Consider the following 16,291-nt stretch of genomic DNA (forward strand, 5'->3'; position numbering starts at 1 on the left):
AATTTAAGAAACTATTGGCAGATCCAATGTTATTAAGATTTACCCCCGTGTTTCCTTCCAAAGGTTTCAGAGTTTTAGCTCTTACGTTTAGGTCTCTGGTCTATTTTAAGTTTTCATATCTGGTGTGAGGTAGAAGATGGACCAACTTCATTCTTTTGCATGTGGCATCCAGTAGCCCCAGAGCAGTTTGTTGAAAAGACTAGTGTTTACCCACTGAATTGTTTCAGCACCTTTGTCGAGAATTGAACATAAATGTGAGGGCTTATTTCTGGATGTATGCCTTTGGTATTTAACCTTCATGAATGTGCAACAGTTGTGAAGAGCATCCGACTCCATCTTCTAGCAAATATTCCTGGTAAGAGACGTCTCTCTGTGTAGATGCTCCACACCCCTCCATCCCTTAGCCACTTTGAGTTCACCTGCAGCCCCAGGGGACGGTTCCTTTGCGAGCCCTTCCTCTGCATTCCTTTCTCCTGCACCACAGGAGCCTGCTCACCACGCACACAGGGCAATCTAGACGGGCTGGGGATTTAACAACCCCCGGAGCAACCCCCAACTGGTCAAGAATGGGGGCTGGGTGCTAAGTGCCCCAGCTTCCCTGTCACTTGGTGCATACACTGTACATTTTCCACACTAGATCCTCCATGGAAATCATCTCACTAACTCACCCGCTGCCCTCCTCCCTTCCCTCACTGTCCACTCCCTCACTTCTGCTTCAGGGGGTTGCCTCCCAGATTAACTAGATCTAAGTCCTCTGCTTAGAGTCTGAAGAACCCAAACTAGGACACCCTGGAGGGTGTCTGTTTTTAAGTATCCTCACCCTTGTAGCGAGGAGTACGGTAGACTTACAAGTTCCAGCCATTAGCATGATCACTTTATTGTTTTGAAATTTTTTCCCCAGCATTTTATTACAAGAAATATACTGCCCTTTTAAAGTAGAACCTGCTATACATCTGTCCTCCGTTTCCTTTTCAGGAAGTTAGGAGGAAGTGGAGGTTTCTGTCAAGACATCAATAGCAATATAGGTTTTCTTGGCAGGCAAACTGGGAAATGTGGCCACAAGCCAGAAATTGACCTAATGCCACCCCTCTAAAGTCCTTGTGGAGCAGTGAGGAAAATCATTCAGAATGTCCACGCCTAACAGTTTGTTGTCTGTTCTGTTCAACACACCATAGACCAACTGAGGGTGAAGAGAGGGCCACACAGGAAAGAACTTGCTATCAAAGGCTCCAATATGAAGGGAAAACAACAATTCTGAGCAATCCAAAAGTGAAGGGCATTATGTAAGTGAGGAGTGCCCAGTGCACAGAAGTGTTCTGTTGAAGTGTGATACGTATACAGAAAGAACACAACTGTGAGAGTATAGATAGCTGACTTTCACCAACATACTGATGCAACCGGCACCTTGACTGAGAACACGGTTAGCACTTCGTACCTCCTTTCAGCAAAGACTGACCACCCCAAGGGCTACCGCTGTTCTCACCTTTTCACCACGTTTTGTATGATACATAAGCAGAATCTACCGGGGTACCTGGCTGGCTTGGTCGGTGGGGGGTACAACTCTTGATCTCAGGGTTTGAGTTCACGTTGAGTGCTGCGATTACTAAAAAAAAAAAAAAAAAAAAAATCTTAAAAAAAATTGTTTAAAAAATCTACAGCGTGTACTCATGTATCTGGCTTCTTTAATCCAACGTGGTGAGGTCCGTCCACAGTCTTGCATTTGATAAATAAATCATTGTCACTGCTGTAGGGTATTCTGTGGTGTGAATATGTCACCATTTATCTGTTCTATTATTGATGGACATGTAGACGTTTTGCAGGTTTGTGGTTTCTTAAATTTTTAACAAACCGTATTTTGTAGAACAGTTTTAAGTTCGCAGCAAAATTGAGCAGAAAGCATAGAGAGTTCCCATATTCCCCAGTCCCCACGTATGCACAGCCTCCCCTACCCCCAGCATCCCCCACACAGCGGTGCATTTGTTAACATGAACCTACACCGGGGCGTCTGGGTGGCTCAGTGGGTCAAGCGTCCGACTTCGGCTCAGGTCACGATCTCACAGCTTGTGAGTTCGAGCCCCACACTGGGTTCAGTGCTGACAGCTCAGAGCCTGGAGCCTGCTTCGGATTCTGTGTCTCCCTCTCTCTCTCTGCCCTTCCCCCCCCGCCCCCCCCCAAAATGAACAAACTTCAAAAAAAATGTAAAAACAAAACAATGAACCTACACTGACAACATTACTCTCCAAAGGGTTTTGATTTTTAAAAATAGCGCTGCTGTGGATACCATAATAGTGTGGTCAAATAGAATTTACTACTACAATGCAAATAAATCTATAATCTGTGCTATCCTGTAGTTAACTACAGCCAAGCACTTAAAATGTGGCTAGTGACAACTTCAGAAGTTCACTGCTAACAGTTATGACTTTTAACTCCTGCCTGACCCAACAATCAAAGGTCAGAATGGTGGGAGTTTTTCAGGAGAGTGGGGGAAGAAGGGTAGATTTCATATTTATAACACACATACACACTCTATATATTTGACATTCTTGGAGCGGCTGAGCAAATTTTACCATGGATTACACAGGCGATAGCATTGTATCAGTGTAACAGAAGTGTGGCGAGGTCGCGAACACTGCTGGAGATACATGCTGAGGCACTGGGGGTAAGGTGTCACAGCTGCCACCTCCAATGGTTCCACCAGAGCAAGGGACAAAACAAATGTGGCAAAATGTCTGCAGCTGGTGTTAGGTGGGTAGGTAGGTAGGTCCTAGGTGGTTTTCACCTTTTTGTAGTTTTGAAAATTTTCAAAATAAACAGTGGGGAGTGGGGAGGGGTCATAGAAGTAGACAGTTAAATTCCAGAAGGGCTCAGGAGCCATTCAGGAGAACAGATAGAACTGTACTGGGAGATTAGAATCAAATAGGGACCACAAGCTCCTGTCTTTACTCTGTCTTGGCTGGCTTTGGGGAAGCAGGTTAATCCAGCTCCCTTACTGGCCCGCATGGAACTTGGCAGGATGCCGATTTCCTTGTGAATGGTAAACTGCGGTGAGAACACACATTTCTTTTAACTAATTATTTCAATGCAAGTATTCAAGTACTGAATTCTATTTAATTGGCTTTTTAAAAGGTGAGTAGCCTGGTCCGCCTGGCTGGCTCAGTCAGGAGAGCATGCAACTATGTGTCCCAAGTTCCAGCCCCACGTTGGGGGTAAAGATCATGTGGGAAAAAAAAAAAAATAGGGCTTTCCTTGATGTAACATTTCAACATCTGTGCATTCCATTAGCCCTCGCCCAACTTCTAGCATTGTGAAGTAAGTTGCTTTCAGCAATAGGATGTTATTAATGAAGCATTCGAGGGTGAAAAAGGTAAAGAAACTCTCACAAGATCAAACAGTAAGCTGATGATAGAGTTTTAAATAGAACCCAGGACCTCTGTGCTGACAGCAGGGAGCCTGCTTGGGATTCTCTCTGCCCCTCGTGTGTGTGCTCGCTCTCGCTTTCTCTCTCTCTCTAAATAAACTTAGATGATGGATGGGTGGGTGGATGGATGGATAGATAGATGATTAACTAGGTGGGTAGATAGATAGATAGGTAGATAGAAGATAGATAGAACGAGCCCAGGACCCCACCAGTCCTACCACCTGCTTCTCTCATGATAATCCAACATGTCCACAATGGGATTGACTCAGATTTGGAAATGCCATTATTTCAAAATGCATTCTCAAAGAACTGATTTCTCTATACTTACAGCAGGTAAATCAAACTGGCATAGAGCCTTTTTTAATGTTACCAGTTGAGTAGTAGCCACAAACCCTTCCTCTAAATAACACATTTTATAAGAACATTGGCAGGAGGTAGCATGTCCTCAGAAGCAAAAGCTGTTGAGTTGCTGGTCTGTGCCCCCAGGTGACTGGGACCTAGGGCCATGATTGGCCAGCAGGCTCCCACAAGGACAGGCCAGGCTGATCAGCCCTTCCTTCTTCAGGACAATGCCTGTGGGCTCAGTGCCTCTGCCAACAGGAAATGCCTACGAGCTGTGGCCCTCCTGTTAGCTTTTCTTCTTGGCAAACTCTGAACCATGGCCAAAGAAACTTTAGCTTTAGCTTTGGGGTGGGGCAGCCACCAAGCCTCAGAGGAGCCTGCTAAAGGAACTGATTCACTTCCCGAGGGCCGACCACAGAAAAAGCCCTTTGGAAGGTCCTGGCAGAATTTGGGAGGGGTCCTAACTCCAGGAGGGAGGGGAGTAGATTAGCACATACAATCCTGAGTGTTCCCCACCGGATGAAGAGCTGGTGGGTGCCGGCAGCCTGCCTCTCTCGCCCCACATCCTCCCTTGCTGCAGGACCTCTGCCATTTGCAGGCATCCGCCAGCCAGCGTCTTCCTGCCGCCAGGACAGCTTTCCAAGATTGTTGCCGCACTAATTGCCAAAAGCAAACTTGTTCTCCAAAGCCCAGCTCGTGGGTTTCTTGAAAGCCCTCCCAACACTCCCCCTACAGACACACACAATGGTAGGGGCCACCAAAGCTTTGTAAACATGCTCTCACTACAGAAGGGCACTGTACCTTTTTACAGCCTATCTAAAAATCAATTCATTTGGTAACTATGTTCCTTATTACGTGCTAGGCAGTGAGTCAGGTGCTGGGGTACAGATCTGAGCTCAGCAGCCCCGGCTGAAGACTCTCACAGCGGGGTTGAAAGACAACACCTGCCATACTGTAAGGGGTGCCCTGGTCGAGGAGGAGCACAGGCCCAGGGGCTTGTGCCTGTCCCCTATAGGACCAGGACACAGAGGCAGCCTGGGCAGGAAGGACAGCAGGTGGAGGCGCCTCGGGAGGGAAAATCGCGAGTCTGGTTGTAGACGTGTTCAATCGGACATGCGAGTGGAGATGTCGAATAGGCAGCTGCGTATATGAATCTAAAGTCTGGGAAGGAGGTCTGATCTGGAGACAGATACTCAGGAGGCACAGGCACAGGGGCAGTATTTAAAGCTAGAAGTTCAGATGCTTCAGGAGTCTGGTAAAGAGAAGAGAACCAAGACCCGAGCTCTGTGTCTCCACGCCATTAGCTATTCATATTTTCTTTGAACCATTATTATTATTATTCTTTTTTTTTTTTTTTAGTGGATCAGAGGTTCTTCCCAGGAAAGACAACAGCAATAATAACTTCCAGATGCTTCACCTCCAGGGTTTCTACTAATCCCAGTTGCCCTGACGGAGGCACTATCATCCTCACTTGACAGGTAAGAATACACAGTTGCAGAGGACCCATGCTTTGCCCCAAGTCACAGCTGCGAGGAGGCAGAGTGAGAACTGCAGTCCGACTTGCGGGTTCCGAAGCGCCCATTCTTCCCATTGCATTTTTCTCTGAGCCAATGTGTCCAGTGACTGGCAACGGCTCCCCACACTTGTCCAAGCCACCGAGGGCCATCTCCACAAGCCCGTGTTCCTCGTATGAATCTCACAGGAAGCTTGCGGGAAGGCAGTTTAGTAGGCTGAATGATGGCCCCCCAAAATACAAGGTCTTAATCCCTGGAACCTATAAATGTCACCTTCTGTGACATCTGAACTCTTCACAGACGTGATTAAGGATCTTGAGACGGGGTGCGTAACATAAATTACCTGAGCAGGTCACAAGGGCCATCTTTATTTTTTTTTTTAAAATTTTTTTTTTTCAATGTTTATTTATTTTTGGGACAGAGAGAGACAGAGCATGAACGGGGGAGGGGCAGAGAGAGGGAGACACAGAATCGGAAACAGGCTCCAGGCTCCGAGCCATCAGCCCAGAGCCTGACGCGGGGCTCGAACTCACGGACCGCGAGATCGTGACCTGGCTGAAGTCGGACGCTTAACCGACTGCGCCACCCAGGCGCCCCACAAGGGCCATCTTTATAAGAAAGAGACAGAGGGAGATTTCACACACACAAGACAAGAGGGAAATGTGACCACGAGAGGAAGAGATTAAGTGACGCGGCTGCCAGGCAGGTAGTGCTGGAAGCCACCAGACGCTGGATAAAGAGAGACAATGAAGAGATTCCCCTTCTAGGGTCCCCGGAAGGGAGGCAGCCCTGCGGCCTTGACCGTGGTCCAGCGAACCTGATTTCAGAATAGGGAGAGAATACATTTCTGTTATTTTAAGCTGCTAAGTTTGTGGTAATTTGTTAGAGCAGCCACAAGAAATGAATCCATGCAGATTCCAAGGACACACGCCCAGAGAGTTGGATTTCCCGGGCTGGTTTTTGACAGGCAGTCGGAGTGATCCTGAAACCACACCCCTTCCAACTGCTTTGGGAGGGGGCTCAGGATTTAAATGCTTAAACTAGGGGGTTTAGTCTGGGGTCTAGCCCTCCACGAAATCCACAGTTGAATTTCAGAGACTATAAATTCCTTAAGATTGTATGAACACTGTGTGGAGGTGCATAGATGTTCATATTTTTCAGGGACGAGAGGTCTTCCTCAAATTCTCTGAGTTCACCGCAAAGGCTGAGAACTAACCACTCTGAGGAAAAGCTGTCGAGGTGCGTAAACCTGGTCCAGGGTGTGGTGGGAGGAATGAAGCAATTTTCATTTATTTTGTTTTTTGATGTTTATTTTTGAGGGAAAGAGAGAGCATGAGAGGCAGAGAGAGAGGGACCGAGGATTCGAAGTGGGCTGCACACTGACAGCACAGAGCCCGATGCGGGGCCTGAACTCACGAACCACGAGATCATGACCTGAGCCAAAGTTGGACGCTTGACCGACTGAGCCACCCAGGCGCCCCAGAATGAAGCCATTTTTAAATTGGGTCCAACCTCCAAGGGCTTATACTGAGCCTGAGGGAGAGGAAAGTCATCATAAGTGAATCAAATTAAATAGCGGTATCTTCAAGTCTCAACAAAACAGAGCATAAGGTAGCCCTGCCTAGGGCCTGGGGAGAGGGTGACATGAGACGGGGAAGGTGTGTCCTCATTTCAGCGAGATAGTTAGTGTGATGGATTATCTTTCCAGAATAGTAAGTAGGCAACGTCACTAGAGAAACCAGGGAGCTGGGCAGTCACAGGTCAGTCAGTATCCACAGGTCGGCTAGAAGAACCCACAAAGAATCAGCAGGCAAGGACATCAGGGTACTTGGTTATCATCTATGAGACACTTGGCTACTGTATTTTTCCCCTTTTTTTTTAAAAAAAAAATTTTTTTTTTAACTTTTATTTATTTTTGGGACAGAGAGAGACAGAGCATGAATGGGGGAGGGGCAGAGAGAGAGGGAGACACAGGATCGGAAGCAGGCTCCAGGCTCTGAGCCGCCAGCCCAGAGCCTGACGCGGGGCTCGAACCCACGGACCGTGAGATCGTGACCTGAGCGGAAGTCGGACGCTCAACCAACTGAGCCACCCAGGCGCCCCTGTATTTTTCTGCTTTTATTTTAACCTTTCAATCTTGTCTTCGCTGGTATTCATTTTGTATTACTTTATCTTATCATCATTTTTATATTTTAATTTTGGCCCCTTTTGTTGAATAACCTATTTTAATTTTACCTTTACTCGCTCTTTTGCTTGTTTAGTGTCACTCTCTCTCCTACTGGACTGTTAGCTCAATGAAAGCAGGGAGTTGTCTGTTTTTCTCAAAAACGTGTCCCCAGCTCCTCGTCTGACAATGTCTGACAAATTATGTTTCATGACCAAAAGCGGTCATAACTTTAAAAATAAATGAAACAGTGAAATAATGTAGCCCCTTTAGAAGAACAGTCTGGGGGCGCCTGGGTGGCTCAGTTGGTTAAGCGTCCGACTTCGGCTCAGGTCATGATCTCGCGGTCCATGAGTTCGAGCACTGCGTCGGGCTCTGGGCTGATGGCTCAGAGCCTGGAGCCTGCTTCTGATCCTGTGTCTCCCTCTCTCTCTGCCCCTCCCCCATTCATGCTCTGTCTCTCTCTGTCCAAAAAATAAATAAATTAATTAACTAATTAATTAATTAAAAAAAAAAAAAACATTATGCTAGGTGAAAAAAAGCTCGTCACAAAAAGTTCACCTATTGGATGGGATTGCATTAATAAGGAATTTTCCACAACAGGCAAGTCCGTAGAATCCTAAGGTAGATTTGTGGTTGCCTAGGGCTGGGAGTGTGGAGAAGAAAGTTAACCGCTAATGAGTACTTGCTTTTTTAACAAGTGATGAAAATGTTGTAAAATTAGATAGCGGTGGTGGTAGCACAACTCTGGATACACTAAAACACTGTACGCGTTAACAGGGTGAATTTTATGGTATATGAATGGGATCTCAAGAAAACTGCTGTTTTTAACAACGAAAATAACGAAATGACGGGGTCACCTTCTTTAAGCAAACTTACTAAAATCAACAAGGACATTTTAAAATTATAACAGCTTGTTTTCAAGAACAGCTCTGCGTGCCAGGACTGTGTGGCAACGTGGCTGGATGGGACAGCATGACGGCCAAGACCACCGGCCTCCTGGGGCATCTTCTAGGGTGACTTCTGGAAGTCTGGCTTGGGCGATTAGAGTGGGGGTGGAGGGTGCCGTTGACGCCTTCAGACCAGAGAGTGGGAGAAGATGCGTTGGGGGGGGGGGAGGGAGCTGTATCCTTCTGCCGCCCCCCCCCCCGCCCCCTTTCTTTTGTACCTTTTGAAGGATCAGACCAGCCGCTCACGCCCGGGATCCCCAGCACCCAAGAGCTGCGTCAGGCGCGAAGCATGTGTACTGTTCGGCTCAGAAAATGGGGCGCACTAATGGGCGGACAAAGCGCCTTACCGTGGACGGGCAGGTCACGGTATTCGGCCCTGGCCGCCGGGAGACCGCAAGGGGTCTGCGAGCGGCGCCGCCACCGCTGTCGGGGAGCGGGGGCTGGGGCCGCAGCCTTTGTGTCGAGGCCGCTCCCAGCTCCCGCCGCTGGGGGGCGGCCTCCGGCCCGCCGACCCCCGACAATAGCGCGCCGGGTGGGGAGCCGCGCGGTCCCGGAAACTTTTCCCTCGCGCCTCCGCCGCCGCCGCCAGCGCCCGTCTCCCAGCCGCGGTCGTGCGCTGGGCCGGGGCCACCGCCGCCGCCGCGGGGGCACCGGGCCGGGGGAAGGGGGCGCGGGGAGGCTGCGCCCCGGCGGGGCCACGCGGGAGGCTGGGGCCCGGGCCGGGCGGAGCCAGCGAGCCATGGGGGAGGCGGCCAGCCCCGCGCCCGCGCTCTGGGACTGGGACTACCTGGACCGCTGCTTCGCCCGCCACCGCGTCTGCATCTCCTTCGGCCTGTGGATCTGCGCCTCCTCCTGCTGGATCGCCGCCCACGCGCTGTAATGGGGACTGGGACCGGGCGGCGCGGGGGAGGGGGCCGGGTCTGCGGCTGGGGGCGCGGGGCGACGCCTCCCGCCAACTCCCTCCTGGAAACCTGGAGGGAAGGGGGCATAAAGGGGGGAGGCAGGAGGCAGCGCGGTGCCAGGATCGAAACGACCCTTCCGCTGTGGGTGGACTGAAGTCGGATAGGACTTCTTTCCGGATTCCGTGCACAGGGAGGGGGAGGCTGGGCTGTGGGCCAGTAGGAAGAGGCCGGGTCGTGCGGTGCGTGGAGCCCTCGAAGGCAGCCGCGAGTCCTGGGTTCTATTGTCACCTTTTCCCCATCGACCGGAGGTGTGAGCTGGGCAAGCTGTAAAGCCTCAGTGCCTCATTTTCCTCACCTAAACGAAGTTAATAACTGATGGGACGGATGGCAGGATTAAATGAGTTAGTTTCCGTAAAGCTCTTAGTATGTGCTCATTAAGCATCCTTATTATTGCTCCTGTCCTGCCACCAACCTTTGGCAGAGGGCAAGGACCTTGGACAAGGCTCTTGGCGTTTCTGGTCTCCCTTTACCCCAGGCCCTCTGATCTGGGGAGGGGGACTGGCTGTGATCTGACTCTGGCCAGTACCTGGAGCCATCTGGTCAGGTGGTCACCATAACCTGGGTTCTATGAAGTCTGGCTAAAGAGGGCCTCCAGGTCTTCGGGCACCCTGTCCCAAGCTGGTGCAACCCAAGTATTCCCTGGCAGAGGAGAAAGGATCAGCACCCCGGGGGAGGTTGGCACCTGCTCATCTTAGGCACTCTTAAGATGATATTTGATATTGTTGCAGAGATCTGGCAACCCCCCTACCCAGTCATTGGAACGCAAATGAAAAGACACTTGGAACATTTAACGTGGGCCTAGTGTTGCATTTATTAGCTCATGTCTTCCCTGTCACAACCCCACGAGGGAGAGACCGTTATTACTCCCATTTACCCCCCGAGGAAGCTGGAGGTTCTGACAGCTTTACTAACTTGCCCTAGCGAATGGAAAGAACCGGACCGCCAGACCCTTTTCGAAAGGGGCAGACTTGTGAGGATTAAACTGTCCAGATCAGAGGTGGACACCAACGAGCCACTCTCTGTGCGTTATCTCATTTGGTCCTCACAGCCGCCCTGCAGTCAGCAGTATTAGACATTTCCTGAGCTGGAAACTAAAGGTGGGAGAGGTTAGGTAACTCCGTTGAGAATGCCCAGCCAGTCAGTCTGATGAGAGCCGAATCTGCTTTTTCGGCCTGCCTCAGGTCTGGACACACCCATCTGTTGTCAGGACTTTGCCATCCCTGAGCCTCCTCTTGTCCTTGGGGAATGTGTATCCTCCGAACTGTGTGTGGCCTGGGGTAGGGTCAGCCCGGATCCGTGACCCGAGGGCTGGGGAAATGGCTAAAGAACAGCAGGGTACAGAGAAAGCCTCCACATCTGAAGCCAGAGGGTCGGCCATTAACTCAGCTGGTCACCATCGGCCTCACTTTTCTCCACTCTCTAATGGGAGGGTTGAAATAAACTATTTCTTTTTTTTTTTTTTTTTTTTTTTTAAGCCTTTGTTTTTTTGAGAGACAGAGACAGAGCATGAGCAGGGGAGGGGCAGAGAGAAAGAGAGTCACAGAATCTGAAGCAGGCTCCAGGCTCTGAGCTGTCAGCACAGAGCCCGGCGCGGGGCTCGAACTCATGAGCCGTGAGAGCATGACCTGAACTGAAGTCGAACACTTAACTGACAGAGCCACCCAGGCGCCCTGAAATAAACTATTTCTAATCTGAATCCAACTCAGAGAGTCTCTAGAGCCTTCACTCTTAGGCTTTGAATTGGTGCCAGGAGCCCAGGGCCTAGATGAAAGGTTGCTGTTCTCACTGTGAGCTCTGGGCTTCGTCTGGCAGATCAGGAAATGTTCTGGAACCCAGCAGCCTTCCATCCCCATCCCCTGCTCCCAAGGGCCGACCCTCAGAACCAGGCAAACAGTCTAACCGTGAGGAGTGAGTACCACCCTGTGGTTGATGGAAATAAAACAAGAAGTGCAGTTATCCCGACCCAGCTATGTAACATGGAAACATCTAGAACAAAGTGTTTCTGAGATCCGATCAGGTGTTTCTGAGCGACCTCTGACTCCTTCCATCCTGTTGTGCCTTTCTGTGCTTGTTCTAGGGGAGTGGGGTGGGGCAGGAAGAGGGGAATAAGGGAGAGAGACCAGCATTGGGCGACTCTAGGGAGAGGTCAGCCCAAAGTGCCATGGTATCTTCGAGGAGTTTTGCTCTCCGTGTATGTTAAGAACATGCTCGGGGCGCCTGGGTGGCTCAGTCGGTTAAGCGGCCGACTTCGGCTCAGGTCATGATCTCGTGGTCCGTGAGTTCAAGCCCCGCGTCAGGCTCTGTGCTGACAGCTCAGAGCCTGGAGCCTGTTTCAGATTCTGTGTCTCCCTCTCTCTGACCCTCCCCCGTTCATGCTTTGTCTCTCTCTGTCTCAAAAATAAATAAACGTTAAAAAAATTAAAAAAAAAAAAAAAAAAAAAGAACATGCTCAACTTGACAAGGGCCAGCAAAAGCCCAGCCACCCCACTGCACACATGAACTCCTTAGCAGGATTTCACTTGAATTGAAAAGAAACAAGTTGCCTTTTTAATTTAGGCAATTAACTGTACTCTGCAGTTAACCACAGTGATTGAGTTACTTTTATAACCCACAGGCTTCCTTTCAAAAAATAAAACCCCATAGCTAGTTTGTTAGCATTCAGTGGTGGGTCATGAACTTGAGTTGGCCAGATTTGTAGGAGGAAAGAAATGCCTCTTCGTTAGAGAGGCAGGTCTGGCTCCTGCCACGGGCTGGTTCTGGAGTCTTTGATCCTTTATTTTCCCATCTGTAAACTAAGTTCAGAAATACCTGCTGAATATCTGGGGGAGAGAGTGCCTCACGAGGACACAAAATCACAGTTGCCCTTTGCAGACACCTGCGTTGGGCACCCACTCATGGCTCCCGCGTTCCGTCCATACCCATCCACACCCCCGTCTGTCACCACAGGCTTCTCTATCTGAGGTGTACAAAGAAATCCGGACGGGACCAGTCAGCGCTGTGCGCGGCATGCTGCCTCCTGACCAGCCTGTGTGACACCATCGGAGCGATTCTGGCCAGACAGCTCACGATCCAGGTGCGTAGGGCCCACAGGGTGACAGTAGCTTCTGTCTAGTTCCCTCACCACTGAGGTACGGTCTCACCTCATGCCCGCGCCCCTGTTGGTCTGTCTGCCCCTGCCCAGTGCCCCTGCCCTGATAGCCTCAGGGCTCACTGCTCACCTCCTTCAAGTCTTTGCTCAAAAGTCACCTTCTCGATGAGGCCTAACCAGAGCACTCGTGTAGACTTGTGCCCTCCCTCTACCGCAGGTGCTCCGGACTCCTTCGTCCTGCTCCGTTTTTTCCCAAAGCGGACCACCCCCCCCCCAATACACCATCTGTTTTACTGAGTGTGTCTGTTGCTCATTGAACTACTAGTGTGCCAGTTCTCCGGGGGCAAAACTTTGTATTCACTACCGTATCCCCATCCCTTAAAACAGCAGCTGGCACATCGTAGATGCTCCATAAGTAGCGATTGTTGTGGTCATTGTTTTTAGAGCCTGGAGCCCAGCCTCAGTTCAAACAGGGGTGGCTGAGTGCTTTCCCAAGTGGTAATGCAGGCCTTGGGGCAAGTGAGAAACAGTTTCAAGCTCTTCTGAAGTCTAGGCCCTCAAACCTGTGTAGATGGGGCCCGTCCCAAAACACATATCCCAAAGGAATATGCCCTGGAGAGGCACCTCATGGGGCTGGCACCCACCCAGGTAGACATGGAGGAAGGCGGCCTCATGGCCGGGACACACACCTGGGAGTTCTAGACCCTGCTTCAAACAGTATTGTCTCACAAACAAACCACCTTTCATTCTGGGTGCCCATTCTCATTGGCTGCTGGAACCCAATGATGCTCAGCCCGAGTCCAAGAATAGTAGCTGATGTTTATTAAATCCTTCGCCGCGGGGGCGCCTGGGTGGCGCAGTGGGTTGAGCGTCTGACTTCGGCTCAGGTCATGATCTCACAGTTCGTGAGTTCGAGCCCCACGTCGGGCTCTGTGCTGACAGCTCAGAACCTGGAGCCTGCTTCGGATTCTGTGTCTCCTCCCTAACTTGTGCTCTGTTTCTGTTGCTCTCAAAAATAAATAAATGTAGGGGCGCCTGGGTGGCGCAGTCGGTTAAGCGTCCGACTTCAGCCAGGTCACGATCTCGCGGTCCGGGAGTTCGAGCCCCGCGTCAGGCTCTGGGCTGATGGCTCAGAGCCTGGAGCCTGTTTCCGATTCTGTGTCTCCCTCTCTCTCTGCCCCTCCCCCATTCATGTTCTGTCTCTCTCTGTCCCAAAAATAAATAAACGTTGAAAAAAAAAATTAAAAAATAAATAAATAAATAAATAAATAAATAAATAAATAAATAAATGTAAAGAGAAAAAAAAATCCTTCACTATGTGCTTGGCAATGAGGGCTTGTCACGCATTCACTCATTTAATCCTCGAATTATCTTAGGACGTAGGCTCTCTCCTTATCCCTGTTTTACACATGTGGACACTCAGACTTAGCGGCTGACCAACTTTGGGAAGGATCCAGTAAGCAGCAGTGGCAAGATCCAGACTCCAGAGTTTGCTCCTCACCACTGTTACACTGGCATAGTAGCTGGTGCGTTTGTGGGTAGGAGCCTTGTGCTTTCCTGCTTGCCGGTGCTGGTCTAAGCACTTTCCCTGTGGTGCTTCATGTAATCTGCTTAGCACTGAGGGAGGCACCATGACTACCCCTGTTTTACAGACGATGAAACAGAGGCCCAGAGAAGTCCAGCGGTTGGGCCAGAGTCACACAGCAAAGAGTAACCGTGCACCGGAAAGAGCACGGCATGGGAAATGGAGGGCGGGTTCTGCGGACGGGCCTCCACGTAAGGGATTGCTCGTTTCAGCGCCCCGTTCTCCTTGTCAGGCAAATAGAGGTGATGACCAGCCTTTCCTGGGGTTGGCAGGCGGCTTCGGAGGAAGTACCTCATGAGGGGCAGAGGAGATCCAGGATGACAGGTGCTGTGATTGCTGGAGAATGTATGGACGCCATGACTCTATTTCCTTTGCCCCCAGGTTTTCACGGGTGCCTACCTAGCAGCTGTTGACTTGGTGAACTTTGTGTTCATCCTCTTCCCGGTCTGCGGCTCCAAGTTGAAGTCTAATTTGGGTGAGTGTGTGGCCATCTGTTCCTGTCTTCATTCATCAGTGCGCCAAGCGCCTACCCCCTGTCAGGCTTCAGCTGGGCCCCTGCCAGGCACGGACACATGAATGAGCTCGGAGACCCCACCCAGGGCCGAGAGACGGGGCCCTAAACGGTCATTAACGCTGCTTGTGAGGAGGTGCGTGCACACCGTGGGCAGCCAGAGGGTAGGATGTGACGTTAGATCAGGGGCCAGAGGGAAAGGTATTCCAGGTGAAAAGAACAGCATGAGCGAAGGCCAGGAGGATGGGTGTGCATGACTGGGGGGATGAACAGTGATATCTCAGTTTGTGAACCCGGGTTGGCCAAACACAGCCCGTAACTTCCAGAAATGGATGCCAGGAATGGGCGCAGGCCACCTCAGGCAGAGTGGGGGCTGGAAGTTACTGAGGTAGGATGGGTCGCCCTGAGTATGCCGGACTGGGCGTTCTGAGAAGGGGCAGCCGTGTGCCCCCGCCGTGGCGCAAAAGGGGAGTGCTTGCATCAGTGGGGTAACGTAAGATCCCCAAGCTGCTCAGCGCTGCCCAGAGGAGACATGTTCCTACTACAGTTCTCGGAGGACTGTCTGTCTCATATTTTAAGGAGACTTCCAAGACCGTGCTCCTTTTTGGCTCACAGCTTCAGGCCCTGGCACAAACACCGTGATGCATTCTCCAAAGCTGTGCTGGTTCAGCTCTGTGCCAGGCTCTGTGGAGATTACAGAAACTGCCGGCCCTCGGGGGTTCCAGTCTCGCAGAGGCAACTCTGTGTGCACAGACACGTGTGAAAAGAAAATGCTTTGAGGGCCGAGGAAGGAGAAGAGCGCCAGTCGTGCGAGTGGGTGGGATGAGGTGGTGGGGAGGAAAGATTCCTCCAACGGGGTGGCAGAGCTACGGGGCCTTGAAGGGTGGAGAGGATCTGGCCTGTCGAGCAATGTGGGAACCTGCTCTGGCATCGGAGATGGGCGCACACCGGAGATGCAGCTCTCCGTTGAGTTCTAGACCCCAGGGGCCTGTGGGATTTTGGTGTTTGTTGCAGGTCGGGGCTCCCGGGAGAGGAAGAGGAGGCAGCGGCTCAGGGCCAGTGTCTTTGCTCTGGCCCTGCCGCTGAGCCTGGGGCCAGGCTGGGTTCTCTGGGCCGCCGTCCGGAAGGCATCAGGCCCTGTCCGAGGGCCCCAGCGGAGGCTACTGGAGAGCCTGCTGCAGGTGAGGCCAAGCCTGCCCAGGAGGGCGTGGGGATATGCATTCCCTTCCCTCTTCACGGCCCCAACAAATGCCCTGGGCAGGGGCAGGGGCAGGGGCAGGGGCAGGGGCAGGGGCAGCCCTAGCCAGAAAGTACTAAAAGCGGGAAAGGATGGGCTGTCTCCTCAGGGCGCTGAGTGTATCACCTGTTCCCTCAGGACAACACTGAAATCTTCGGCTACCTGCTGGGTGCCATCGCTGCCTTCGGCTCCTGGGCTTCCCGAATCCCCCCGCTCTCCAGAATCGTGAGGCTGGGTCGGGGCTGGGGCTGTGGGTCGCCATGGCAGGTCTTAGGGCATCTGGGAGCGTCTTCCGAGCTCCCGAGTCCTGGGGTGGAGGAGTTGTGTCGTGTGTGTGCATGTGTGCACGTGCAGGGGGTGGGCCGCCCCCCCAGGGGAGGTCCTGAGGTCTGCGAGAGCCTCTCACAGGGGAGCCCACTGAGGTCTCTCCAGAGTAAAGGAAAGGCAGGCTGTCAGGAAGAAGGCATTGGGGTCCGATAAACACACATTCCACTAGGAAACGAGAAGGTTTTAGAGGAGA

At 51.4% G+C, this 16,291-nt stretch overlaps 1 protein-coding gene across 10 annotated transcripts in view; it reads left to right on the plus strand.

Annotated features, from left to right (window-relative positions):
• The first annotated feature begins 5,935 nt into the window (after positions 1 to 5,935).
• Positions 5,936 to 16,291, plus strand: part of TMEM44 (transmembrane protein 44) — a 40,080-nt gene continuing 29,724 nt past the window's right edge. For 4 of the 10 annotated variants that reach the window (XM_045037117.1, XM_045037115.1, XM_045037116.1 and 1 more), the window contains exons 1-5: positions 8,906 to 9,264; positions 12,297 to 12,423; positions 14,405 to 14,498; positions 15,549 to 15,715; positions 15,910 to 15,996. In XM_045037117.1, coding sequence (XP_044893052.1) covers positions 9,128 to 9,264; positions 12,297 to 12,423; positions 14,405 to 14,498; positions 15,549 to 15,715; positions 15,910 to 15,996 — 612 coding nt within the window. In that variant the 5' untranslated portion in view covers positions 8,906 to 9,127. Of the gene's footprint in view, positions 6,514 to 8,898; positions 9,265 to 12,296; positions 12,424 to 14,404; positions 14,499 to 15,548; positions 15,716 to 15,909; positions 15,997 to 16,291 lie in introns of those variants that run through there. The other 6 variants (XM_045037119.1, XM_045037118.1, XM_045037114.1 and 3 more) reach the window with 6 other exon arrangements.

The sequence above is a fragment of the Felis catus genome, chromosome C2 (assembly GCF_018350175.1).
Source record: "Felis catus isolate Fca126 chromosome C2, F.catus_Fca126_mat1.0, whole genome shotgun sequence".
Lineage (NCBI taxonomy): Eukaryota > Metazoa > Chordata > Mammalia > Carnivora > Felidae > Felis > Felis catus.